This window comes from Caenorhabditis remanei, chromosome III (assembly GCF_010183535.1).
Source record: "Caenorhabditis remanei strain PX506 chromosome III, whole genome shotgun sequence".
NCBI lineage: Eukaryota > Metazoa > Nematoda > Chromadorea > Rhabditida > Rhabditidae > Caenorhabditis > Caenorhabditis remanei.
The window spans coordinates 17,369,566-17,397,057 of record NC_071330.1 but is presented as its reverse complement, the minus strand read 5'-3'; the positions used below and the strand labels follow the sequence as shown (position 1 = coordinate 17,397,057).

General features: G+C 40.3%; 8 protein-coding genes across 8 annotated transcripts; 4 read left to right on the top strand and 4 right to left on the bottom strand.

Moving 5' to 3' along the window:
- Positions 1-118: 118 nt before the first annotated feature.
- GCK72_011819 (uncharacterized protein) lies at positions 119-4,047 on the bottom strand (the record flags this gene model as incomplete). The annotated part of the gene is made up of 7 exons (XM_053728693.1): positions 119-350; positions 398-612; positions 693-936; positions 2,747-3,190; positions 3,239-3,477; positions 3,833-3,926; positions 3,995-4,047. The coding sequence occupies 7 exons, from the start codon at positions 4,045-4,047 to the stop codon at positions 119-121; spliced, it is 1,521 nt and encodes a 506-aa protein (XP_053588270.1).
- On the top strand, positions 1,301-2,519 carry GCK72_011820 (uncharacterized protein; the record flags this gene model as incomplete). The annotated part of the gene is made up of 5 exons (XM_053728694.1): positions 1,301-1,414; positions 1,565-1,780; positions 1,824-2,074; positions 2,121-2,367; positions 2,445-2,519. The coding sequence occupies 5 exons, from the start codon at positions 1,301-1,303 to the stop codon at positions 2,517-2,519; spliced, it is 903 nt and encodes a 300-aa protein (XP_053588271.1).
- A 299-nt stretch (positions 4,048-4,346) lies between the features above and the next one.
- GCK72_011818 (uncharacterized protein) lies at positions 4,347-5,072 on the bottom strand (the record flags this gene model as incomplete). The annotated part of the gene is made up of 3 exons (XM_053728692.1): positions 4,347-4,578; positions 4,626-4,791; positions 4,841-5,072. The coding sequence occupies 3 exons, from the start codon at positions 5,070-5,072 to the stop codon at positions 4,347-4,349; spliced, it is 630 nt and encodes a 209-aa protein (XP_053588269.1).
- A 127-nt stretch (positions 5,073-5,199) lies between these two features.
- GCK72_011817 (uncharacterized protein) lies at positions 5,200-6,703 on the bottom strand (the record flags this gene model as incomplete). The annotated part of the gene is made up of 5 exons (XM_053728691.1): positions 5,200-5,537; positions 5,586-5,627; positions 5,744-5,985; positions 6,032-6,624; positions 6,674-6,703. The coding sequence occupies 5 exons, from the start codon at positions 6,701-6,703 to the stop codon at positions 5,200-5,202; spliced, it is 1,245 nt and encodes a 414-aa protein (XP_053588268.1).
- Positions 6,704-16,084: 9,381 nt separating this feature from the next.
- GCK72_011816 (uncharacterized protein) lies at positions 16,085-18,969 on the top strand (the record flags this gene model as incomplete). The annotated part of the gene is made up of 3 exons (XM_003100792.2): positions 16,085-16,136; positions 16,358-18,380; positions 18,810-18,969. 3 exons carry the CDS (start codon positions 16,085-16,087, stop codon positions 18,967-18,969), a joined length of 2,235 nt encoding a protein of 744 aa, XP_003100840.2.
- A 2,826-nt stretch (positions 18,970-21,795) lies between these two features.
- Positions 21,796-25,413, top strand: GCK72_011815 (uncharacterized protein; the record flags this gene model as incomplete). Its single annotated transcript, XM_053728690.1, has 5 exons — positions 21,796-22,067; positions 22,838-23,226; positions 23,274-23,461; positions 23,970-24,851; positions 25,195-25,413. The coding sequence occupies 5 exons, from the start codon at positions 21,796-21,798 to the stop codon at positions 25,411-25,413; spliced, it is 1,950 nt and encodes a 649-aa protein (XP_053588267.1).
- Positions 25,414-25,620: 207 nt separating this feature from the next.
- GCK72_011814 (uncharacterized protein) lies at positions 25,621-26,561 on the bottom strand (the record flags this gene model as incomplete). Its single annotated transcript, XM_003100834.2, has 4 exons — positions 25,621-25,869; positions 25,980-26,046; positions 26,230-26,360; positions 26,445-26,561. The coding sequence occupies 4 exons, from the start codon at positions 26,559-26,561 to the stop codon at positions 25,621-25,623; spliced, it is 564 nt and encodes a 187-aa protein (XP_003100882.2).
- A 266-nt stretch (positions 26,562-26,827) lies between these two features.
- On the top strand, positions 26,828-27,377 carry GCK72_011813 (uncharacterized protein; the record flags this gene model as incomplete). Its single annotated transcript, XM_003100817.2, has 3 exons — positions 26,828-26,891; positions 26,963-27,213; positions 27,267-27,377. 3 exons carry the CDS (start codon positions 26,828-26,830, stop codon positions 27,375-27,377), a joined length of 426 nt encoding a protein of 141 aa, XP_003100865.2.
- Between the last annotated feature and the right edge of the window lie 115 nt (positions 27,378-27,492).

Below are 27,492 nucleotides of genomic sequence, written 5' to 3'. Positions count from 1 at the left end.
AATAACACAACGAGAAGAAGAAAAAGGCATAAAATCAACAGCGGAATGACTAAGACACTTATTTACTCAGTCGAGGAATCTCTGCATAGTTCACTGGGGCGCGCTTGCACTCTTCCCATTATTTTCTCTCCTTTACACTGTTCACCACCGCTTTGTGAATCGCCGGAACCAATGCAATCGCTCGTTGTCTCGCGAATTCCAGAAGTGGTGACGTGGCTTTCAGAGGAATCCGTCCGTATAGATTTACACATGTTGTTTGCCCGAGATTTGGGACGAACGCGAAAGTCACTCCGCCGATGGCGTCCTCTGCTTCAGATGTGCTTGGGTCGGTGATATAATCGCCGTTTGATCTGAAAAATAACGTTTTCATGGGAAATAATTCAGTAAATTCAGCTACCTTAATGCCACATGAGCGCTAGCTGTCAATCCCATATGTTCTATTCCAGAATGAGCCAAAGCGAGAGTGACAGCGATGATAGCTGTTGACAGAACACCTCCATCGTCCGAGAGAACGGTCACTTCGATATCAATCACTTTTCCAGGATATTTGTTGACGAAAATGACTGCAGACAGAGAAGATGTCAACTCAGCACGAAACTCGGCGACTTTCGTCTCGTTTTCTACTCCTTTCAGTGTAATCGTCACTTTTGCATGCGCCTCTTCTCATTTGCCGTCTCCTTCGGGACCCGTACTGAAATTATAGATTTGTAAACTGAAGTGAGATGTTCTTTTTCATACATTTGTGCCAAGACTCTAGTGTTTCCGAATTCGGCATATCCTGATCCATCTTGTGCTCCAAAAACACCACATTTCACGCATAGTGGGCGGAACGTCGTCTCACTTCTCTTCTCAACGTCGTCCGTCTCCATACGGACATCGTCGATTCGATTCAGATGGGTTAGAGGGATGCTGAGATTCGAGCGGATTGTAGGCATTCTGGAAACAAAAATGGTGAACAAAATAACAAAAAAGGTAAAAAGTAAAAGAAGCAAAGAAAGATATAAAACCGGGTGGAAAGCACCGTTATTCACAGAAAAACAGTGAGAAAATGTTAAAGCTTTATTAAAATTATGAAATTAAGGCTAATCATCTAGCACCGTTAAAAGAGTTCCAAAACGTTACAGTTCCAAAGCGCAACAGTTCCAAAGCGCGCGGCCTCACGTGTGAATTTTTTGTAATTTTTCATTTTTCGTGACATTCCACGTTTGATGACGTAATCTTCCCCTAAAATCATCCTAGGAGACCGTGTTTTATACAATGTTCCACTCAAATTCACACATCTTGATAAATTCCAGCTAAAATGTTTCCGATTGGAATGCATGTCGAGATCAAAAGGAGTGACGGCCGCGTTCACGGGGCAGTAATCATAGAAGTGAAACCAGAGGGACAATACGAGGTCGAATGGTACGAGAAGGTGAGCTAGAATGGTCTAATTTGTCGGCACGCATCGGCTTCCTTCTGCTATCTTCATCACAAAACCATGCATTTTTTATGTCCCCAACCAAAAATCATGCATTTTATTATTACGTTCGGAAGACTATTGTTTTGTACTTTTCTTTCTCAGGGTGAGACGAAATTAAAAGAATTTTCTATGGACGAACTTCTGACATTGAATCCAACTCTGCAAACTCCTAAGCCAACACCTGTTCAGCCACCACCACCTCAGAAAACACTTCAGACGTCAACAGATAACATTAATCAATCTTATCCCCAGCAAGAAGTTTCTCCTTCAAACGGAAATTTTGCGTTTGCGGAAATGATTCGTAATTATAGGGCACAGGTTTGATGATTTTCTGAAATTAAACATCATCAAAATTGTTCAGATTGACTACCGCCCACTTGGAATGTTTGACAGTGTGAATGAGAATCGCATTTCGGTTTGTCTGAGAAAACGTCCTTTGAATACAAAAGAGCTGACGAAAAATGAAGTAGATGTTATCACTATTCCTTCTCGTGATATCACAATTCTCCATCAACCACAAACACGTGTCGATTTGACAAAGTGCCTGGACAATCAGAAGTTTAGATTCGACTACTGTTTTGATGAGTACGGAAATAACGAACTTGTCTACCGGTATAGTTTCAATAATTTGTTTTTACTGTAAATTCATGAATTTTAGATTCACTGCTGCTCCACTTGTCAAAACTATTTTCGAAAACGGTAATGCCACTTGCTTCGCCTATGGTCAGACTGGTACTGGAAAAACTCACACAATGGGCGGAGACTTCTCTGGAAAAAAGCAAAACGCTTCAAAGGGAATTTATGCTTTGACAGCAAGGGATGTCTTCCATATGCTGGACCAACCACAGTACCGTGGAAAGTATCTCTCCGTTCACTGCGCGTTTTTCGAAATTTACGGAACAAAGGTAAGAAATGGGCACTTCGAGAAATTAGCTCCTACCATGAATAATTTTTTAAAGTATCGATGAACACGAATTTTCAGACATTCGACTTGCTCAATGAAAGAGCAGAGCTTGTAATGCAGCTCAATAATTTGATCTCTCAATGGAGCCAGTGATTCACAATGTTTGCATTTTAATTATCCTTTTTCTCCCGATTCTTTTGAACCCATTGCACAACTATTTCCTTAATCGGGTACTAATAAAAAGATACTAAACACAAATTCATGAATAATGTACGATATAGATCACGAACCTCATAGATTAGAAAAAATGTAGGATACAATAAATATGGGGAGTTTAAAGCGATAAAAACATTGGAAAACGGAGGAAATTGAGTATTTACTGAGTCTGGAATGTTCTTCCGTGGAACGTCTTCTTCTCTCCTTTCACTTCTGGGCGAGCCCGATTCAACACCTTCAAAAAGTCGGTAGTCTTCGCGCGCATCCTGGTATGGAGATAGACTTTCGAGCACTTGATATGATAGTGAAGGTAGTCACGGAATGAATGAATCAAATCGATCGCATTGTCTCGGGTCTTCTTGTTGGTGTGTCTCGGGAACAGTACAAATGTTATGTATCCAACATTGTCACCAACTCGTGCTCCTGGCAAATCCTTCAACTCCAACGGGGGCTCCCCGAGTGAATAGAGCACCGCTGGCGCCGTTTGACTCGCTTTACGTCCTTCACGGAATTCCTGAAGGAACACTTTTCCAATAATCACATCGTCGGCGTCTTTGAAAACTGTACTGAAGATAACGGTGACACGATCCGCCTTCGCTTCAATATACCTAAAAAAACTATGAATTCGTTCTGAAAAAATGATTGTGCCAACTCACATTGTCTCATCCTCTCGATAGTTTATCACAGCCCTTTTGTGTCCTTCTTGTCCAGCCTCCTGGAATTCGAAATACTTCTCGAATACCGATGCGAAACAGTTTCGCTTCAATGCCGACGCCTTCTGCACCAATTCTGACGTATTGCCAGGCAGAGCACTCAAATCGTATTCCAGCGTCACATTGAATCCGCCGGATTCGGGTGTCGCGCGCATGTGTCCGCCGTAGATTTTTCGAAGTAACTGAAAATATGAAAGCGATTATTGGAATGGCTAGAGAACGATTACTTACATCATCGGCACCGTGTTGTTGAAGTTCTGCTTAGAATTTGAGTGCAATGCTGAGCTGAAAATATGAAAATATTGTGATTTTTTAACTTGAAAAGTCGAGATCTCTTGTAACTTTCAGAAGACTTTGATTGAAATAACAAATTATGAGAAAACAAGTTGAATTTCGAGATTTCCAGTAGATTTTCATACAAACACGCCTGAACGACTTTCTTTTTTCGGTTCGCAGGGTTAAACAGAGACATAAATCACGCGTTGAGAACTTCATTGCATTTCGAAATTCTCCTTTCTTTCTAAAGAATTTTCTTACAATGATTCTTGTCTTCACACCATCCGGATTCGACACTTTATATAGAACACCGTCGAAATCGGCGAATGTGACGTTGACTGATTCTGGTTTCGCACTGAAATTATTGTTTCAATTTTCAGAACACTTTTAATGCGGACTCACCCTTCTTTCGCATTTGCCTACTTCTGCTCGAGAAGCTCGATGATGATTCTGTTGTTCTGCTCCAAGATGATCATCTTCGAAGGGAAATGAAGTGGAAGATGACTGAAGATTGAGTAGTAAAAAGAAGGAATTCAGAGAGAGTAATTAAAAAGGTATTAGACGACAATTTTGAACGGAATAACACAGAGAAAACAATTCAAAAAGAGAAAGAAATGAATTTATCGAAAATATAGTAGAAATGGAGGTAACAAATAACACAACGAGAAGAAGAAAAAGGCATAAAATCAACAGCGGAATGACTAAGACACTTATTTACTCAGTCGAGACGAGGAATCTCTGCATTGTTCACTGGGGCGCGCTTGCACTCTTCCCATTATTCCCTCTCCTTTACACTGTTCACCACCGCTTTGTGAATCGCCGGAACCAGTGCAATCGCTCGTTGTCTCGCGAATTCCAAAAGTGGTGACGTGGCTTTCAGAGGAATCCGTCCGTATAGATTTACACATGTTGTTTGCCCGAGATTTGGGACGAACGCGAAAGTCACTCCGCCGATGGCGTCCTCTGCTTCAGATGTGCTTGGGTCGGTGATATAATCGCCGTTTGATCTGAAAAATATTGTTTTCATGGGAAATAATTCAGTAAATTCAGCTACCTTAATGCCACATGAGCGCTAGCTGTCAGTCCCATATGTTCTATTCCAGAATGAGCCAAACCGAGAGTGACAGCGGTGAGAGCTGTTGACAGAACACCTCGATCGTCCGAGAGAACGGTCACTTCGATATCAATCACTTTTCCAGGATATTTATTGACGAAAATGACTGCAGACAGAGAAGATACTGAAATTATACAATTGTACTGAAATTATACAATTGTTAACTGAAGTGAGATGTTCTTTTTCATACATTTGTGCCAAGACTCTAGTGTTTCCAAATTCGGCATATCCTGATCCATCTTGTGCTCCAAAAACACCACATTTCACGCATAGTGGGCGGAACGTCGTCTCACTTCTCTTCTCAACGTCGTCCGTCTCCATACGGACATCGTCGATTCGATTCAGATGGGTTAGAGGGATGCTGAGATTCGAGCGGATTGTAGGCATTCTGGAAACAAAAATGGTTTAAAAATAACAAAAAGAAAAAAAGAAAGATATAAAACCGGGTGGAAAGAACCGTTTTCGAGTTATTCACATTTTAAAAAAGTGAGAAAATGTTAAAACTTTATTAAAATTATGAAATTGCATCTTCGTCTGAGCTGATCACAGCCTTCCTCTTTCGACTCTTTATACTTGAAGCAGCAGAAACCGATCCTTTCTCATCATCCACTGTCATTAGGATCTCATCCCGTCCATTATACACTCTCCACTTGGATCCAACGACTACATAACTGATAACCGAGTATACAGTATAATGGAAATCTTCCTGAAGATATGATTCGAGGAGAAGGAAGACGATTAGTCGCTCACAAAATTCTCGTGATCGTTTCCCTTTCAACCTTTTGGCTAGAAGCTCGACGAGTTTGTTGCCAGTGATTCGGCCACTTCCGTCTTTCGCAGAGTTTAGATTTTCTGGAAAATGATGCTTAGTAGTTTCATAAGTTTCTGAATTCAACCTACCTTCGATAATCTTCACCGCCGCCTTGGCTTCTTCACTGACATCTATACTCTTCGTTTCCCCATCCGTTGCCAAGCGCTTCGATCATTTGGTTCCATATAAGCGTGATAATGTTTTGCACGTATTCCTTGTGCCTTCAGTGACTTCGCCACCTTCTCACAGTCATTTCTAGACAAGCAATAGATAATTCCAGTTTCTCCCGAAAATCGCTTTTTGATGATAGCGGCGATCTCTTCTACACACTCGTCTTCGTTTCCTTTCTTTGGAAGAACTTGATATTTCAAATTGGAACGATTGAAACCAGCACGGAATACTAAAGCTGCTTGAATTCCTAACATATCCTTGACGTCATCAAGCACATTACTGATGGCTGTTGCGGTGAGACCAAGGATTGGGACACCTCTAAAAACGTGGGAGAATTGAAAAGTATGAATGGGAGCCTACTCACTTGAACTGTCTCTTCAACACATTCAAAAATCCATAATCAGTTCTGAAATCGTGTCCCCACTGCGAGCAACAATGCACCTCGTCAATCGCAATCAATTTCAAGAATCCGACAGCCAACGATTTCTCCAATTTATTCATCATTCGTTTACTTTTCGCGAGCTTCTCAGGTGTGACATACAATAAACGGAATTCTGAATCATTACGAGTGATCGCCTCTTCCACTCGTTTCGCCTCCTCTTTCGAAGTGTTTGCATTCAAACTCGACGCATCGATTCCCAACTTTCTGAGTTGTAGAATCTGATCCTCGACCAGAGAGACTAATGAAGACACTACAAGAGTCAGACCCTTGGCCAGAAGTGCCGGTAGCTGATAACAGAGACTTTTGCCACCGCCTGTACTGAGAATCACAACAGCGTCCTCTTTACTCATCACTGCGTTGATTGCGGCGCGTTGGAGTGGTCGGAAGGTCTCAAGATGGAACTTGTTACTGAGAATATCATTGGCTTCTTGTGACCAAGAGAATCCATCACGATCCCATCTGTCGAGAACGACGTCAGAGTCTTCGCTGGTTTTTAATTCGATTTTTCTCTCGATCTAGAAAAATAATAATTAGAAATTAATACTAGTTTTCTGATTTTCTCACCTCCGGATCAATTTTCTTCTGTCTTTTCATGAAGACCGACGATGCCTTTGGAATTGTTTGATGTAGGGAGCGGGTTGGGAGAAGAGAGAGTCGCGCGATATTGAAGACTCATTTCTGAAAATCGAATCGAATTTCCAGTTTCTCTGAAAAATTTGATTTAATTGGAGGAAGAAAGTGAGGAATGAGGCTGGGCAATGTGCGTAATGTCCGCAAACACCAATGCGGACTTTGTGAAGTACAGTGCCCTGGTTATAAATGAACCATGCTATGGTTATAAATGAACTATCACAATTATATTTATATTCCAGAACCACTTTACAACAAAATGCAATTCAAAAAAGCTAAACTAATTATTTACAAAATACGCGGAAATTCCTTCACTATATATGTCTATATATATATGTTCTATACGGAGTGATTTATCAGAATCCGGAATAGGATAAAGATAAGAGAATTCCACGGAGTCGTCATCGTTGTCGTCGGAGTTATCGTCATTTCTGAGCACTGCTCGAATTTCAGAAAGGTCCATATCACTGATCTCAATGCAGCCACGTTTGAGATTCACAAACTGCAAGAGAACCTGAAAACATATCGATTGATTTTAGAAGGAAACAAGTATCAACTCACATCTCGAATGATCACAACGTCTTCTGCCGAAACATGGTCCATTGTTATGTCAAACATGGACAAATGAGATAGTTGTTTGATTTGTGAAAGAGGAAACAATTGCGAGTAAGAAAAGTGTGTCAATTGTTTGAATTGATCCGTTTCGGCAAGTTTAGCAAACATATCGTCGTCGAGTTGGGGTTCATCCAGGGAAAATTCTTCGAGTACTCCAGGCTTGAATAGCGAGAGAATTGGAATGAGAATATCATCGTCTTCTAAATCTAGCCAAACAAATCTCGCATAGAATATTGGACTGACGTCTTTGCAAAGTGATTCGATGAATTTTGGCATAATCTCGGGACGCTTGATTGAAATAACAAACTCTTTGATTGGAGATTTCGAGTTGGTTAGCATTGACGACAGAGCACTCAGTTCAATGTTAAACTGATTGATTGACTCATAATCATGTGGAACGACGCAATCACACTTTCCCTTCTTGTAACAAGCAGAATGATTGCAAAGAGAAATTGCCATTTCTCGATTATTACGAATATAAATTGAAACATCCGCGTATTCTTCTTTGACCCTGTCGACAACTTTCTCGAACGTTCGCGAAACTTTTCGCACATTGATCCTGCAAAGACATTTTTATAAATTATTTTTCGACAGAATTGAGTTTTCCAACCTGTCCTGAATATCCAGATTTCCGAAAATCTCGTTGAGTATTTCATTTGGCAAGTCGGTGAGAGAGAGCTGCTTCGGATCGGTACTGAAATTCAGAAGTTCCAATATTTCAGCATTTATTTCTAAACTGACCTTCTGTCATGATCGATATCCAGATTTCCTTGATAAAATCCATAGAACCAGTACTCGAAATCGCCGTATTCAATTACATTGTCTCCGATTGCCTCTTGGAAGTTTTCGAATGCCTTCTCGACGTTTTTGGTACGACGAAACTCGGAGAAAATACAAATGCGAAGAGCGGTCGGATTGGTTTTCAAAATTTCGGACACTTTCTGAGGCGAAATATCCAGATTTCCGACAATCTCATTGAGCCTTTCCATTTGCAAATCGGGGCGAGTGAGCATCTGCGAATCGGTACTGAAATTCAAACAGTTCCGATTTTTCAGCATTTATTTCTAAACTGACCTTCTGTCATGATCGAAATCCAGATTTCCTTGATAAATTCGATTAAACCAGTACTCGAAATCCATGTATTTAATTACATCGTCTCCGGCTGTTTTACAGAAGTTTTTGAATGCCTCCTCGACGTTTTTCTCTCGAAGAAACCTCGGGGTAACAGCGATGAACCTCAAATTCCTCTCGTAAATCGACACCGAGAGAGACGCGTTGCGTGCGCGTCGCGGCTCCCTTCAAGTGATAAGCCGCGAAGCTCGTTTTTTCATCAAAAAAGTTTAATTTTCTTCATTTTTTCTCGTTTAAAACCGACTTTTCGTATATTTACTTTGTTATTCGTTCAAAATATTATTACAGAACCAAAAAAAAATCTATTTTCAGTCAACTAATGCTGCGAAAAATGGACAAAATCAGCCTACAAGTCAAGAGAAACTTTTCAGGTTATTTTTTCCACGTATTATTTCCGTTTAGACAGTTTTCCCGTAGATTTATGAATAAAACTTTCAGATTTCTTCTTCAACGTCTTGTCAGCAGCTGAAATTGTGAATCTTCGGCTCAAATTCACCTTAACAACGCTTCTTCGAAATTCAATGTAAATTTTCCTTATTTCTCTAATTTTGCTTTGTTTTTATTTTACTCTTTTAATAAATTTGATATTGTTCGAAAGTTTTGTGTTGTACATGTCATTAGTTGTGAGTATTCTCATAGTTTTCCTTGTCTCAAATCTCTTTCAAATTCTTAGTCTTTTTCGCATTTTTTAGTGCCTATATGTCCAAAATAACGTTTTATGAAAAAGGAAAACGGTATTCTAGTTGATTTTGACTTTTTCTTCGAAAAAAACGCCTTCTTATTGCGTTTTCAGTTGAGGAAAGGAGCTTTTTCATCGCGCCGAGCGCCGCCGGCCGCGTCGCGGCTTATTCCGTTCGAGGCGTCGCGGCTCTCGTGTCAACAGAGCGCGCTTTCGCGAGGTTCATCGCTGTTACCCAGTGCGAAACACGTAGAAAATACAAATGCGAAGAGCGGTCGGATTGGTTTTCAGAATTTCGGACACTTTCTGAGGCGAAATATCCAGATTTCCGACAATCTCATTGAGCCTTTCAATTTGCAAATCGGGGCGAGTGAGCGTCTGCGAATCGGTACTGAAATTCAAACGGTTCCGATTTTTCAGCATTTATTTCTAAACTGACCTTCTGTCATGATCGAAATCCAGATTTCCTTGATAAAATCGATTAAAACAGTACTTGAAATCCATGTATTTAATTACATCGTCTCCGGCTGTTTTACAGAAGTTTTCGAATGCCTCCTCGACGTTTTTGGTACGACGAAACACGTAGAAAATACAAATGCGAAGAGCGGTCGGATTGGTTTTCAGCATTTCTGACATTTTCTGAGGCGAAATATCCAGATTTCCGACAATCTCATTGAGCCTTTCAATTTGCAAATCGGGGCGAGTGAGCATCTGCGAATCGGTACTGAAATTCAAACAGTTCCGATTTTTCAGCATTTATTTCTAAACTGACCTTCTGTCATGATCGAAATCCAGATTTCCTTGATAAATTCGATTAAACCAGTACTCGAAATCCACGTATTCAATTACATCGTCTCCGATTGCCTCTTGGAAGTTTTTGAATGCCTCCTCGACGTTTTTGGTACGGCGAGACTCGGAGAAAATACATGCAAGGAGAGCGGTCGGATTGGTTTTCAGCATTTCTGACATTTTCTGAGGCGATTTTCTGGAAAAAATACAATTTTTTTCGTGGAAATTCGTGGAAAATGCAGCAAAAAGGGATAAAGAGTGGAAAGTTTACTGCGCGTGAGGTGTGGCGCATTGTCCGCAAACACCAATGCGTAATTTAGGAAGTACCATAGCCTAATCAGAAATGAAACAATACATCGGTAAACTGAAACCTAGAAAACTTAGATTATTTAAAAATGATCAAATGCATTTTTTCGACAGCAAAAGAGTATGAAAATTTTTTTTCCGTATTCTGAACTCATTATTTATCCTCTAAAAACAAGAAAACGACGAATTCTCAGTAATTGGTTGAAAAAACTCACGAAAAAAGAGTTTTAGAAGGATTTCACCAATTTCCATGAATTTATTTTATGAAAAATCAATAATGCCTATTTCTCTGCTTTTTGTTGAAATTTCTGATGAGCACAACGTTCAAAAACGGCCCTTTTTCGATCGAAAAAAAAACACAGAAAAACATGAAAAACATTCAAGAGTTGGCCGCGTATGAATACGGGGTGATAGGTTCCGGATAAAAATAAGACGACAAATACACAGTTTCTTACAATAAATAAGGTTTATTGCAAGAAATTAGAATAAGAATAAGCGTAAAACTTACAAAACAAAAGCTAAACAACCAACGCTAAAATTAGAACTAACCCTGAAAGCCAACCGACTTCAGAAAACTACTTGTTGCCACGTGGAGTACACGTGTCCACGTGAACTGACGCGCTGACTAGGGAAGGGAAGGTCAGCGAGTCAGTGTGGAGTTATGGGACGTGACTTATATCATTGGAAAGCTGAGAAAACGCTGATTCCGAATATATATTCAGTTTTTGCCCTCGAGGCCTGGTATTCGAGAAAAAACAAGGACAAAGTTTGGACCTTCTGACAAGTCATTACTTTACCGACTTGGCAAGTGAAGGTTCCGTTCCCGCAAATTTTTTAAAGATTTGGATAATGGCCATTACCGTAACCCCAATAACTCACTTGAGAGATTTTCGGAGGCGTTTTTCCGAATTTGTTCAATAGTCCGAAATAACCGTTGTCTTCTTTTTTCTTCTCATAAAAACTAATTCTTCTTTCGAAAGGTCACGCTGGAAATGGAAATGAATCTTTATTTTATTCACAACAATCAAATAAATCAACATAAATAATACACGTTACACGGAATACACTTTTTCTCCATAACAGAAGATGACTTCTTCTTAGCAGACTTCTCATCCTTCTTCTTTTCTTTCTTCACTTCAACCACTTTCTTAGCAGACTTCTCATCCTTCTTCTTTTCTTTCTTCACTTCAACCTTTTTCTTAGCAGACTTCTCATCCTTCTTCTTTTCTTTCTTCACTTCAACCTTTTTCTTAGCAGACTTCTCATCCTTCTTCTTTTCTTTCTTCACTTCAACCACTTTCTTAGCAGACTTCTCATCCTTCTTCTCTTCTTTTTTATTCTCTCGAACGACTTTTTTTCCTTTCTTCTCATCCTCCAACTCTTTTTCGGAAAGGAAATAGAATATGTTTCCTCTGTCGTACGAGATGATCAATTTTCCATCGTCCGTTCTGAAAGATTATCATAAATACGGACGGTACCCAGCTCAGTTTCGCAAATCCCTAACATCAAAAACTGTCAATTATATTCCTTTTTTTCCCAAAAAGTTTGATAATTACTTACTCTCGGATTACACTGCAGTTTACTTGTGTCTCTTTCCGTCCGTGTTCCTCTTTCCCGTGTCGATTGATTTTTTGGTTCAGGGCATCGTCCTGAACAGATCTCGTCGTGATTTCTTGATAACAAATCGAACAAAATTTTCGGTTGTCCTTCAAAACCAGCAAGCATATGGGAGGAGGATCCAGCGTATTCGATCTCAGCATCTGGAGCTTTCTTTTCTGCTGAAAATGGACTCAACTTGAGCATAATTGAGGTAATGAGGAAAGGAATAGAGTTGAGCGAAAAACGGTCTTTAAAACGCAATTTGGGTACCAAGCTCCGGGTTACTGTAGTACGGTAAGTGCTCATAGGTCAAAAAATGAACTTTTTGAAAATCGATCGAGAGAAGCTGAAATTTTTAGCATATACTGAATGAAACTAGAGTTTGCTTGAAAATGGAAAAATTCCATTTGCAAACATTTTTCAACTTTTCGAGCTCCAAATCGTCAAAATTCAATAAGGTTCAAAATGGTAAATCAGAAATTACTCGCAATTTTTTCAAACATACATTATGTGGAAGACATGAAGTCGTGGCGATCGATGAAGTGACATGAGATGAAGTGTGCAAAATCTCACTTTCCATTTCTGTCTTTCTGGTCACTTCAATCGGATCTTCGTTTTCCATGAGAACATTCTCTTCGCTCATCGACTTCTCCTTCTCGTCTTTTCCATAAATGTACGAGGATTTTGGTTCAGCAGTCGACAGTTTTGTTTTCTCGGATACGGGCAATTGAGCACGATAGACCGGTGGAATGCCGTCTCCTTCAAATCCACAGTAATCCGATTTAGGCATTGCTTTTTGTGAATCATCAACGAGTGGTTGAATGTTTTCAACTTGCTGAGCATCGACGTTATCAATGGAATCTTGCTCCGAATTGAGCTCGAGATAGTGGCTTTCTACATATGCCATTTTCGTGAGCTGTAAAACGGAGAATGTTTATATTCGAAAGATAAGGAACATATGGGTCATACAGATCAAAAGTAGAACTACATTTTTGTAGTTGACAACTTTTGAGTATGGACACTCCCTAGAGAATTATTGTCATTTTAAGACAACAGCTCCAAAATCGCACTATGCAATTGGTCGGTGCGTAACTTACTAGGGAGTGTCCGTACAACAAAGTTGTCAACTACAAAAATGGAGCTCTTCTTTTGATCTGTACGATCCATCTAAAATTTTACTAGGTGGGACAATCGCTGCTACTGTAACACCCTCTCAAAAACAACCAAAGTTCTAGGAAAGGTCATGAAGTAATTTTGGAGTTATGAGACATGGCATATATCATTGGAAAGCTGAAATCGCGCTGATTTCAAATATATATTCAGTTTTTGCTCTTGAGGACTGGTATTCGAGAAAAACGAGGTCAAAGTTTGAACCACTGTCAAGTCATTACTTTACCGACTTGGCAAGGGTGTGGGCTTGGTTCCCGCAAATTTTTTTAAAGATTTGGATAATGGCCATTACCGTAACCCCAATAACTCACTTCAGAGATTTTCGGAGGCGTTTTTCCGAATTTGTTCAATAGTCCGAAATAACCGTTGTCTTCTTTTTTCTTCTCATAAAAACTAATTCTTCTTTCGAAAGGTCACGCTGGAAATGGAAATGAATCTTTATTTTATTCACAACAATCAAAGAAATCAACAAAATAATACACGTTACTCGGAATACACTTTTTCTCCATAACAGAAGATGACTTGGGACTACGCGCCGGAGGCGCGCCAGTTAATTTTGCTTTGGATCTTTGGTCTGCTTCAGTAACCAGGAAAGGTAGTGTAGGAGATATGGGGGCGTGACCTATATCATTGGAAAACTGAGAGAACGCGGATTCCAAATATATATTCAGTTTTTGCTCTCGAGGTCTGGTATTCGAGAAAAATGAGATCAAAGTTCAGCAACATCTAACACGCGAAAAATTTTGAAAATTGTTTTGTTGCATTTTTCAAATCTTTGTAACTTTCTGGAAACATGAGCGAATTTTGTGATTTTTGAATATTCAGACATTCTGACTCACTGACCGACAGATAGACACAAAATTTGTGTTTTTGGTGCAGCGTTAGGCTCAAAAGTCAAATTTTTTGCGTTTTTTTTTCAAATGCTTCTAACTCACTGAAAACTCAACCAAATCTTAAGGTATTAATATAATTTTGAAGATCTTGATTTTGTTCTTCATAAAAATTTTGTTTCAAGCTACTTGGATCCTTAGTCCTTGTTGTGGCGTGAACTAGCAATGGCCTAGCCTAGTGAACGTCCAACCCTGAGGTCACACGTGGCAAGAAGATCTGCCTATATAAGATGAAGAGAACTCTTAGTTGTTGATTCTCGCCATGTAATAAATGGTTTTATAAGTCCCTTCTCCCGCCACCAGAGGACATAACAATTGGCGATCACGCCCGGGGGCTTGGCATGTCGGACGGGACCGTTGGCTGGTGCGCCTTGGAGAAGCATACTTGTCACGGGCCGGGCCGGGCCGGGCCCGCTAAAAAAATCTTCCGGCCCGGCCCGGCCCGGCCCGTTCGGCCCGTCAAAATATTGAAAAAAAAAATTTCGTCGTTTTCCCATTGTTTTTTCGTTTACTACTTCATGGCAAACATATTATTGATTAGAAATTATAAAAAGACAACAAGTGAAAACGGAAATTGTCAGAATAAGTTATTTTGTCACTATAAACTTTGAGCCTCTCAAAGTCTCTGTGATAATCAGCCGATGATCAGAATCAGGATCAAGAACTTGCTGGAGGCTTCTGAAAGTAGTCTTATCGAATCCCCCGACCTCGATTTAGTATAAACCCAAGAAAAAATTTAATTTCCAACACTTTCGATTCTATTTTTCAAAAATAATTTTTTGCTGCGGGCCCTGAAATTTTCAGCGGGCCCGGCCCGGCCCGGCCCGGCCCGGGCCGGCCCGCGGGCCGGCCCGTGATTTGACAAGTATGTGGAGAAGGAATAGGCAAAGAGATCCCGATGGACAACATCGTTAAAAAAGAGAAGCGGTAAGAAGGGTAGGAGAGCGAGGAGCTCGGGATCATCGGATCACCCGGAAGGAAGAAACCGTTGAAGCAGTAGTAGTAGAAGTAGAAGTAGAAGAACCACCAGAGGACATAACAGTCCTTAAGCCTTAGGCCTGAGAAAGTCTATTTTTCCTAACTTTAATCTCGTTTTTTTCGAATACCACACCTCCAGTGCAAAAATTGAATATATATTTAGAAGCAGTGTTTATTCAGCTTTCCAATAGTGTAGGTCACCTCCCATAACTCCAAATGGACTTCACGACCTTCCCTGGATTTTTCAGATTTTTTATATAAACTACGTTTCAAGCTACTCGGAGCTTTATTCCCCAAGCCTTAAGAAAGTCTATTTTTCCAAACTTTAATTTTGTTTTTTTTCGAATATCAGAGCAAAAACTGAATATATATTTGGAATCAGCGTGATTTCAGCTTTCCAATGATATATGTCACGAACAATATCTCCACACTGACTCGGTGACCTTCCCTAGTGAAGTTACGGTAGGCGCGTGAGGCTTTGGCGGAGTGTCGTTGCGTGTTTACTGTGAGGACTCGGATAACTACAGGGTTATGAGGGTACCTTGCCACCGGCCACTCAAGATTAACACTATTATGAGAATGAGAATGATCATAGAGATCCTATGAAATGATTTAAAAAATAACTTTGGAATAAGCTTTTGTACATCATTCATTTTTTCTAATTATCCTATTCAGAAGAGAAGGTATATTCGGGTAAACCTAACAAAAGAGAAACAGAGATACAGAAAGCAAAGGTAGGCCAAATGTAAGGGAGAGGTAGAGAAAAAATTATGATAGCTGGACTTGTTATTAACGCGGCTCGCTTCTTACAACCGCGCTCTACCGAAATCCTGTGTACAAAATTGAGAGACTCGGAGAAAAAGAGACTATGCAGTTCATTCCTGTTAAAAAATAATTTCAGAAGGTATTCACCAATTTCCTTGAATTTAATTTATTAAAAATCAATAATAACTATTAGAACGGCACAGTTCTTACAATTGCGCTGCACCCTTGAAAAATGTCTCTTTTTCTTTGTGTCTATCAATTTTGTACTCAATTATATTACTCTTCATATAACGTAGTCTGACCTTTGGAATTTTTATCTCACGTAACTAGTTCATTAAATCTCCAATAATTTCCTGATAAGTCATTTTTCAATCTCCAAACTCTCTCATAGGATTTTCTTCTGGAATAAAATCATCGCAAACAATGAGAGTTCTATCTGTTATACCTTTACTGGTTTCTGGATTTATCAGTACAGGTGAGCACTCGGTGAGATATTGAAAAAAAAACAACTGTTGTTTTTTATAGATCTAACACAACCGTCTTCGAAAATTACTTGTGAGTTACTATTTATTAGCACTACATGGTTCTTACAACCGCGCTCTATCGAAACCGAAGAAAATTGTGAGCAAGGGATTTCGGAGGAGCGCAGTTGTAAAAACTGTGCCAAGCTAATACTTAAAACAAACAAAATTCCAGACGAGAACCCTGACACAATAATCGAAAAGCTCCCTGACGCCGGGCGTCTCCTTGCAGCAGTAAATCTTCAGAATGGTTATATGGATGATGCAATCTTGAAGCTTATGGGTCTGGATAGGAAGTTCTCATTGTCAGATCTCCAAAAATTCAACAAAGAAAATGTGGAAGAATTCGTGGAGAAGTTGTTGTCAGTTGGCGGTTTGCTCAAATCGGATTCTGAAAAAGTCGAGCAAGTGTTCATAGATTTCAATGAAATCCAACAGTTCTGGGCACAATATTCCGATAAGATCAACAGGATTCCAGGGAGTTTGAAGATGATAGAAGATGTCAATAATTATGACAGTTACGAGTTGGAAACTATAGATATCAAAGAACCACTCGACCTACTCAACGACATCATCGATGGGAGGCACTCAGATTTTGAACATCTCCAATTAAGTCTTCAAGCAGTTATAAGCAAAATAGAGGTATTTTCAAAATCTCATAATACGAAAGGACTACAACATCTTCTTGAGAGTTTGAGCCCCTTGGAGTACTTAGTGAGAATTATCGATTGGTTGGCTATCAGTCCATTCTGGGAGTTAGCAGAGTACCCCAAGGGTTTGCCTGCTAACTTGAAGAGTTTTGATTTGATAAATATTAAGAAGATTCCAGATTTGGAAATTCTTGAGGCGGTTTTTAACTCACAGGCTTTTGAGCTCAAAAAACTCAATTTCAAGGAATCGTGGATCAAAAATGCTCTCTGGGGGTCGAACTTCTCGGAAACCCGATGGATTCTTGATTTCCAGACCTTGATTGATAAGTTTTATGAGCCATTCCAAGAGCAGGGATCTCAAAGAGATGTCAGGAAAGCCGCAACCTTCCACCATCGCCTACTTGAAGTCAAATCTCTACAAATCTCAGATTTTGAAGCAATAGCAAAAGGTATCCAGTCCTGTGTGCTACATAAGGAATCAGCATCAGCTATCACCAATCTTCGAACTACTAGCAAGAATATTCAAATACTTTTGAAAAAAATCCGAGCAGTGCGAAACGTGGAAATCTCAATGGTAGATCACAAAAAAGTGGTGCAAGAACTCTCCGGGAAAACTGAGATGACTGAACTAAAACAGCTACTTAACGCGGTACTATTTTTGAAAGAAAATTTACGCAAAGTGATTCGATATGTATTGAATTGGGGGGAATCGGCGAAGAGTATTTTTGAGTCGCTTAATGGGTTTCATAGTCTGGATACTACTAAGGAAGTTACAAGCTATATGAAATGTCTGATGAAGGTGGATGGTCCGGTGGAGAAGGCTGCAAGTGTGGCAATGGTTTTCAAAGGAATGAGGAAACTTAGAATGAGTTTTAAGGAGAACTTACTCAGAGCATCAAATATAATGATTGAATCTTTGGGGAATATTAAAGCGATACGAGACTGTAAGGTTGAGAAGATACATAAGGTGGCGGACCTTCAAAATCTTCAAACGTACTCCGAATCCTTTCAAAACTCAATTCCCATCCTCAACACTATAAAGGAGGTGTTAGCTCCTAACAATGAATTTTTGAAGTTTATAGAAATTGGGAATGAATTAAAAGAGAGAAGCAATGAGCTACTGAAATTCTATGACTGGTACTTTGGAAATTTTGAGAGCTTACAAGCCTCCATCGCCAATCTTATAGATGAGTCAACGGTTTGGAAGAATAAGATACGAATCTTGAAAGGTTCAAGTCTAGACGCATATGGAGATATTTTGAAGGATTTGGTCAATATTAACGGCGTGGAGGATTTCCAACCAGAGACAATCCTCTCAGCAATTGATAATTTCGAGGGATTCACAAATGATTCGGATATCAGTGATACATTGAGCCAGTTGAGAGGGTCAGTGGAGAAGTTGGAGGGGTTCGAGATGCACTTTTCGAAATATCACGGATCGTTGATGAAGATTCCAGAAGATTTGAGAAAAATGAAGGAGATTTTGGAAGGGAAGAAGGGGGATGAAAATCCTAATGAGGCGTTGTCGAAAAGGAGTCGGTATTATGAGTGAGTGTGGAAACTGGAAGGATCCGGGACGTTTTGAAAACAGACATTTCGAAACCATGACACTTTTGATAGCTCGTTTTTCAACGATTTTTCACGATACGTATCAAAAATACCATGATATCGAAAGTGTCATGGTATCGAAATGTCTGGTTTCAAAGCGTCCCGAGTTGAGCGGAATCCGGTTTTTGAAATGGCGGAAGGCGGGACGCGGAAAGCAGAAGACGGATTCACTATACCTATACAAACCCGCTCTAAAAATACGTAATCCGCATTATTACGGGGCGGTGAACAGTGTTTAAATTTCGACAAATTTTCTCATTAGAGCGTGTTCGCATAGGTATCCTGGTCCCGAAGCTGAGTGGTAAATGATATAGTCTTCGTAGATCACCCTTCACCAATAACCAATCCCCCCTAATGCATCATTTCCAGTCTCCTCATCATCCTCTACGTTGCCATCCCAGTAATCCTAATATTCACATTCATTTGGTGTCTACTCGATACACATTGTCCACTGAGAAAGTACGGACAGAGGCAGTATGAGAGGAGACGTTCGGTGAGACCAGCTAAGTGTAAGTATTACGAAAAATAGTCAGAAATGAAATAAAGTAATTTCAGAGAAGAAACCAAACTCCGGATCATCAAGATTGAAACTTCCGAAGCCTTGATAATTTTGAATCCTGAATAAAACATTCGTTGGTCTGCTAGCTCTTGATGTTGGTCTGCTAGCTATTTCATTGGTCTGCTAGATAATCCCTTATGCTGGCTTTGAGCGTCCTTACGTTGTCTGGAATATAACCGTAGGTTCTCAAGCCCAAACCACCCTTTCTGCACTTTGTAGTCCGCGTAGTGAGTTGTCTAGTAACTCTGTTTGATTGGTTTCTTCATCTTCGTTTCCCTCCTTTTCTTCTCCTCATGTATCAATGTCCAGCCCCGTGTCAATTCAATAGAATTTGACTCTCTTTGTCAATGTGTAAACAAGCAGAGATACTACAAAGTTTATATCTAAAAATAATTTATTGGGTGCTGGAATAAATGTTAATCTAATCCTTTTCTATGTGGTCGTGTGACTTGATAAGTGAGATTTCTACTGCATAATGTGATCTGTTGATTAACTTTTTAAACTAATTTTAAAACAAAGACATTTTCGAATATTATTGAATGGGAATACGGTTTTTTACTGTATCAAAAACAATGCTATCGTTGTTCTGCTAGCTCCTGACGTTGAAAGAAACTCTGTATGTTGCTCCATTTGACTGAATTTATATGAACAATGGACAAGAGTCTCATATGAATTAAATAGATAACCGTAGATAGGTCCTTATAAAACCATTAAAGGCGTGTCTAGTTTGTTGGAAACGGTTGAAAACATGACACACCGTAGTTTTGAACTTTACAGGTCTAGAAAGAACTGCAAATCACATGAATATAATGTTTGAGAGACCCGTATTGAGCAACTTAATTCTTCCTAGCAAGTCTTTGAGAAGCGATAATACATAAATGCAGGTTTAACCTTGTTCTATCCGAAAAAGACAAACATTTGAAAAAAATGAAGCAAATTGTGCTAAAGTTGCGTATAGCCAAGGATGGATGTTTGTTCGTGTTAATTTGTTTTATAATAATTGCAGATTTGAAAATACCATGAAATTATAATACAAAAAACCGGGAAAATCTATGAACTGATAACATTGCAATAGCGTAATTATTAATTATAAGATGACCCATTTCAATTCGATGAGCACGAAACTTAATTCAATGTAAACTTTTAGCCAGATTTTCATAATGAGTTTACATTTTCTAGCTTTTTGGAAATCCAAAAACATGAAAGCCTATTCAAATCGTTCAACTACCTTTGACATTTTGAAAACTCAATCATGATTCTGATTCCAAAAACAAATCCCACCGTGGTGTTTCCCAAAACATTTCGTGCATTTCATGAACAAACAACCATTTCGAACATTCCTCCCGTCTCTGACAACTCTCTGACAACTGTCATCAGAAGAAACATGTGCTCTATCTCTATCTCTTCAAATGTAACTTGCTTCTTATTCTTCTTCTCCTTCACGCAGACAACTTATCCCATTTGCCATGCCGTGAACAAAATCACGCTACGTGCAGATGTCCACAAGACCCGGAGGGGCGGGTCTCTCTCTCTCTCGTTTTCTCCTTTTTTCTATTTCTGCGTGTCTTCTAGGCATCAGAAGGAGAAAAAAGGAGAAAAAGGAGTGTCGTCGTCTTTTTCTTCTTCTGGTGAGCCGCTCTTTTTCTTTGACTCTCTCCCATTTTTTCAGTCTATTTTTGAATTGGACTCTGCTCTTTTAGGCTGTGTGCCCATAGATGCGCCTCTGGGCAACTCGCTTTGCATTTGAACCAAACAAAATGTTTCTTTTTTGAGAATGTTGTTAGGATGCTCTTCAAACTGGGAAAGCATTGTGGATGGTTTTGAAAAATTTTATGGTTTTCTGTAGAAATTTACCGAGAATTAAGGCCGGTGTACTAAAATCAGTATATCTCGGCTTGTTTTGTTTATAGTCAGAATTTAAAATCTATCTAGAATCATGACAATATTTGCTTTTAATGAACTAGGTTTCATTTAGTTACGTAATTATCATTGCTCTCTAATTAGCTGTCTACGGGACTCATTGATAATTAATAACGGATTTATGGTAGCATCATTATGCTGACCTTAGGTTAGTAAATAGGCGTGAAACTATTAAGACCAATAATAAGATAGGTCAATAATTGTCAGACGTTAGGAAGGTATTGATTTGTCAGTGGTCCAAACTTTGACCTCGTTTTTCTATAATAGACCTCGAGGGCAAGAACTGAATATATATTTGGAATCAGCGTTTTCTCAGCTTTCCGATGGTGTAGGTCATGTCCCATATCTCCAAACTGACTCCGTGGTCTTACATAGTTAGGTTAGAGGCTGCTGAGCCAGTTTTTTTGAATGTTGTTCTCAAAACGGTGTACAGACATCAAATTTCTAGATGTTTTCGTTTTTTGAACCTTTCAGAGGCTGAATTTCGGAAGCCCCTCCTTCAGATGGCCGAAATAACTGATAGCATAGATCCCTGTCACCTGAACTCTTGACTCTCTTATCTGCTGCATTTTAGACGCCTTCTACCAAAACAACCATAAGTTTCAAAACATCCACATCAGTGATTTGAGCAGAATTCTGAATTCCGCTCAACTCTGATTCACATGAGTGCCACACAACCGTTGTTACTCTTGATGTACCTCCTCCCTGATGTCTTCTAGAAACCCGTTTGATAAAATATAACAACATTTCAAAGTTCATAGTACAAGCACACTTCCTTTCTATATAAACCCGAATTGCTTTCTTTCCTTCTCTTCGTGTTTTGTTATTCACATCTTCTATCAGTCATTTAAACCACTTTTTAATTATTCCAGAACCATGGCTGACTGTCGTTCTCTTCGTTCAATGGAAACCGATGGTTTCCAAGTGGTTACCGAAGTGGTCACCCACAAACTCAACCATATTCCAATTTTCAAAGGAGACTTCGGCTCGTTGTCCCCGAAAGTGCAAAGATTCGTTGCCGAGAAGGCCGAGTTGATGAATCCGGCTGGAATCTACATTTGTGATGGTTCCCAGAAGGAATATGACGATATCGTCGACAAGTTGGTCGAGCGTGGAGTCTTGACTCCATTGAAGGCCTATGAGAATAAGTGAGTGAAATATGGGGTACTGTACAAACCAACGCCACAAAAAAGTAACAAGCTACCAGTGTATACAGTAGTTCAGAGTTAGAGCCCTACCTTTGCCTGTTTCCAATTTTTACTAGATTTCCGTAGAGCGCAGATGCTTAGCTAACAGGACATCCGGACAATAGTGCAAACCTACCTCTCCCTGATCATTTGATCTGGTCATTCTCTCATTTTCACTAGAACCTAGCCATCACTCTCATTTATCAAATACCCCTATGATGATGCCATTTCTATCTCTTGTTTATTTTCTTCCTTCCCGCTGCTTATCACGTACTTCGGCTATGATCTCCGCGACATTTTTTGAAAGAAAAATAAAAGGGGGATGGGTTGCAAAATGGGGGAAGGGGGACCAATAATAAACACGATTGTTTATCACTTTGAACTATGATTTTTAGAGGGGAGGAGGTAATTTGATCTTCAAAAAGAGAGGCCGATGAAGAAATTGATCCTAGTGGTTTTAGGAGTCAAAAGATATATTGCTGGTCAAAAATCTCACCTAAGCTAGGTTAGGCTTGGCGGTAAATTGAAAAAGGCTACGCCGAATAATTCCGGTGGCAAGCCGCAATATTCAGTCAAAATTTGTAATTTTTTGCTTAAAAACATGCCGAAAACCGAAAAAAAAACAAATTTGGTCTGCTAGCTCCTGTCGTTGGTCTGCTAGCTATTCCCTTAGGTTGGCCTTGAGCGGTTTAGGTTTGTCTGGACGTCTCAAAACCCCTGAAACTTTCCAGCTATCTCTGCCGTACCGATCCACGCGACGTCGCCCGTGTCGAATCGAAGACATGGATGGTCACCAAGGACAAGTACGACTCTGTGTGCCACACCCCAGACGGTGTCCGCCCAATCATGGGACAATGGATGAGTGAGGAGCAGTTCGGTGTGGAGCTTGACGCTCGCTTCCCAGGATGTATGGCTGGACGTCCGATGTACGTTGTTCCATACTCGATGGGACCAATTGGTGGACCACTCTCGAAGATCGGTATCGAGTTGACTGATTCTTCATACGTCGTCCTTTGCATGCGTACCATGACTCGTATGGGACAGAAGGTTCTCGACGCTCTCGGTGACCAAGATTTCGTGAGATGCATCCACTCTGTTGGACTTCCACGTCCAGTTAAACGTGAGTCACTCATATTTTTTCAGATTGTAAATTCCCCTAAATTTCAGAAAAGGTGATAAACCACTGGCCATGCAACCCAGACAAAGTGATGATTGCCCATCGTCCAAAGGAGCGTGAGATCTGGTCGTTTGGATCCGGATACGGAGGAAACTCAATTTTGGGAAAGAAGTGCTTCGCTCTTCGTATCGCTTGTAATATTGGTAGAGATGAGGGATGGCTCGCTGAGCACATGTTGGTGAGTAGGCTCTGAGTAGAATGTCTCAGATTAGTAAAGATAGACTAATATCGGTTGAGGTCGGCTAAGATCGGCTCAGAAAGGTTATGACAGGCTGAGATCGTTTAAGATCGTTTAAGATCAGTTGTGATAGGCTACCAAGACTCCGCTGGTGTAAGGGCTCAAACTTTGGGCAAGTTTTCCAGATTCCTAGAAGTTTCTGAAAAATTTGAATACATTTTGGAATTCTTAGATTTGGAACTATGCAGATCTTTATCGTTTTGACATTTGCCCCTCAAGAGACCTTACTAATTTTGGAATTTTTCGATTAAAACTTGTCTGGCCTTCGTTAAGAGTGGTGAATTCTCAACATTGGTCCGCAATCTCCTGACTTTGGTCTGCTAGGTCAACCTATCTTTGCCGATCACAACCGATCTCAACCGATCTTGAACGATCTCAGCCTGTCATAACCTATCTGAGCCGATCCTAGCCGATATCAAACCATAACCAATAAACTAAATCCTTCCAGATCATGGGAGTCACCAACCCAGAAGGTCAAGAAAAGTTCATCGCTGCCGCCTTCCCATCCGCCTGCGGAAAGACCAACCTTGCCATGCTTACCCCCACAGTACCCGGCTGGAAAGTCCGTGTCGTCGGAGATGACATCGCATGGATGAAGTTCGGAGAGGACGGTCGCCTCTACGCAATCAATCCGGAAGCCGGATTCTTCGGTGTCGCCCCTGGAACTTCCCACAAGACAAATGCAATGGCAATGGAGTCTTTCCAGAAGAACTCAATCTTCACAAATGTCGCAGAGACCGCCGACGGCGAATACTTCTGGGAGGGTCTTGAGAAGGAGTTGAAGGAGGCGAAGGGCTATTCTGATGAGCAATTGAAAAACTTGGAGATCACCAACTGGTTGGGAGACCGTTGGCACATTGGAGACGAAGGAAAGGCCGCCCATCCGAACTCTCGTTTCACCGCCCCAGCCTCACAATGCCCAACTATTCATCCAGATTGGGAAGCTCCACAAGGAGTGCCAATCGATGCCATCGTGTTCGGTGGACGTCGTCCAGAAGGAGTGCCATTGGTATTCGAGTCGTTCTCCTGGGAGCACGGAATCCTCGTCGGTGCTCTCGTCAAATCGGAGACCACCGCCGCCGCAGAGTTCACCGGTAAGAATGTGATGCACGATCCGATGGCGATGCGGCCATTCATGGGATACAACTATGGAAAGTATTTGGAGCATTGGATCAAGTTGGGCAAGGCACCGAATAAGGCGCCGAAGATCTTCCATGTCAATTGGTTCCGTGAGACGAAGGATCACAAGTTCTTGTGGCCAGGATTTGGAGACAATATTCGTGTTTTGGATTGGATTTTGAGACGAGTTTCTGGAGATGACGATATTGCGGTGAGTAGGGAAACAACCAAAAAAAGTTTTTTTTAAAGTTTGGCTCTAACAGGAATAGAACCCCGGACCCTTTTTTGTTCGCTGAAAACAAGCCGAGGGAGGCTCCATTTTCCGTTTTAGTCTGTCTGTGTGTTTGTGTAACTCATTTCTATCATTTCTAGCGAAAACAAAAAAGCAAAAAACCTTTTGACCGCACCGGGAATCGAACCCCACAACCCTCGCGCAAAAGCCAAAAGCTTAACCACCTGAACTACACTCGCACTAAACAGTATGGAACAGGCGCGCGTAATAAACCTTCCTTCCACCACTACTTTAGCGCTCAAACCAAATTCAATTATTTCAGGTCGAGACTGCCATCGGATACGTGCCAAAACGTGGCACCATCAATCTCGACGGACTCGCACGTATCGATTGGAATGAGTTGATGAGCATCCCGAAACCATACTGGGAAGAGGACATCGACGAGAGCAGACACTTCTTGGACTCCCAAGTCGGCTCGGATCTTCCACAACCGATTCGTGATGAGCTGGATAAACTCGAGAAGAGAGTTCATTCCATTTAAATCTCAATTTCTCTATTGATTTTCTCTTAAATTTTCAACTAAAAAATTTGTACATTATATAATTGCTTCGTTAGAATCGAATCGCTATGAATTTTTAATATAATAAATCTAGTTCTATTCTACAATAAAATCAACACAAAAAACTACAAACAAACGAACAAAATACCCATAAACACAGTAAAAATAGGAAAAAAGGTAATTTAAGAATTAAGACGCCCAATTTCTCGTCGTATCGATATAATCTCCATCGGGTGCCTCATAATTCTTGATTGGCGGCGTCAGAGAGGGTCCATGGATCGTCAGTGGCAAATCGTTGGCGGCTGGTTGGACGGCGGAAGTGTACAGCTCAGGAGACAACTTTTTCAGCTCGGCGAGCGCTTTTCGTTGCGATTCGATGGCTCCGCGAATCCATTTGTCGTCTTCTCGTTGCAGGGCGAGGCGGGAGCGAGAGTAGTTCTGAAAAATTAACGAAAATTGTGAAAAATAGATTGAAATCACAGTTTTCACAAATTTTCAAATAAAATTTTGGCATTTTCTGCTCATTTTGACCATTTCCCAACTATTACCTTCAACGCAATCGCTCTCTCGTCGATTTCCTCCAAAGTGAGCTTGGTGGGCGGTCGGCGGCGTTCTCTGTAATTTCAGATATTAATCTTGGAGATGTTCTCAGAGACACCACAATACAAGCCCAATACAGTCATGCGTAACCTCGTCGAGAGCTAGCAGACTAATGAAAATCGCTAGCAGACCAACATCAAGAGCTAGCAGACCAACGTCAGGAGCTAGCAGACCAATGCAAATTTCCACCCAACTCACTCAATATTTTTAGCAGATTTCACATCGAGAGTGAGCTCATCGACTGGTTTCGGTTTCTTCGAGTGCTTCTGCATCTGGCGGATATCCTTCTCGAGACGCTTACGACGACGAGCTTCTCGTTGTTTTGCTACCTGTAAATATGGGAAATGAGAGGGTTTTAATGGAAAAATCAACATTTTTGGCATAAAAATCATGATTTTCAGTAATTTTCTCACCTCCGGATCAATTTTCTTCTGTCTTTTCATGAAGACCGACGATGCATTTGGGATTGTTTGATGGAGGGATCGAGTTGGAAGAAGTGAGAGTCGCGCGAGATTTGATAGAAGACTCATTTCTGAAAATAGATGAATTAGGAGAAAAAAAAGAAGTTTTTTTTAATTCAAAAAAATATCGAAATAGAGCGAAAAGAAAGGATTTTACAAGGTTTTTAGATTTAAAGAGCCCGAGCCTCCTTACCAAACGACACTCCGACATCCCACCCCCCTAAGAACGCTGCGTCTCCACAAACTATTTGATCTACGCGTCCTCTCACTCTTCTTTTTTGCACTCAACATTTCTAGTCATTTTCATTTCTAAAAACCGCACAAAATATTGCAAAATGGACACCATTTTTGAAGAAGAGGAGGAAATCGATGATGTGGGATCAAGTGGTATGGAAATTGGTGAGTTTTTGTGAAAAAGTTTAATTTTTTCCCTGAAAATCGATTTTTCTAGTCTAAAAACCAAATTTCAGACTCCAAACCATCCCCAGCTCCTACTAATCAATATGAGGCGGAAGTAATACAACAATATATCAAAGAGCAGCAAAAAATCTATAAAAACAGTCGAAAAGTGACGATGAAGAAACAAAAACCGCCGAAATGGATATGCACTGTGAAGAATTGTCAGTGGGGTGGACGAAGTATGGAGAATATGATGTCTCATCTGAAAAAGCAGCATCCAGACCAGCCGGGCACTCAATTCACGGTGGAATCGACGTTTTTAGTGAGTTTTTGAGAAAAAATGGATGGTTTTGAGCAAAAAAGTCAATGTTTCAGACCAATTTCAAGTACAGTCAAACGCGAAAAGGATCCCTCAAGTATATCAAAAGGGATGTCCAGGAAAAGAAGGTTGTGGAGGAGTTGGGTCAAAAAATCAAGGATCTCTGAATTATTTGTGATTTTGGAACGAAGAATCGTGTAGTTTGTGTCATAATTTATTAATGAATTATTTTTCCAATTCGATTTTTTTTGGATTTTTAATTAGAAATGCAAATTGAGTAAT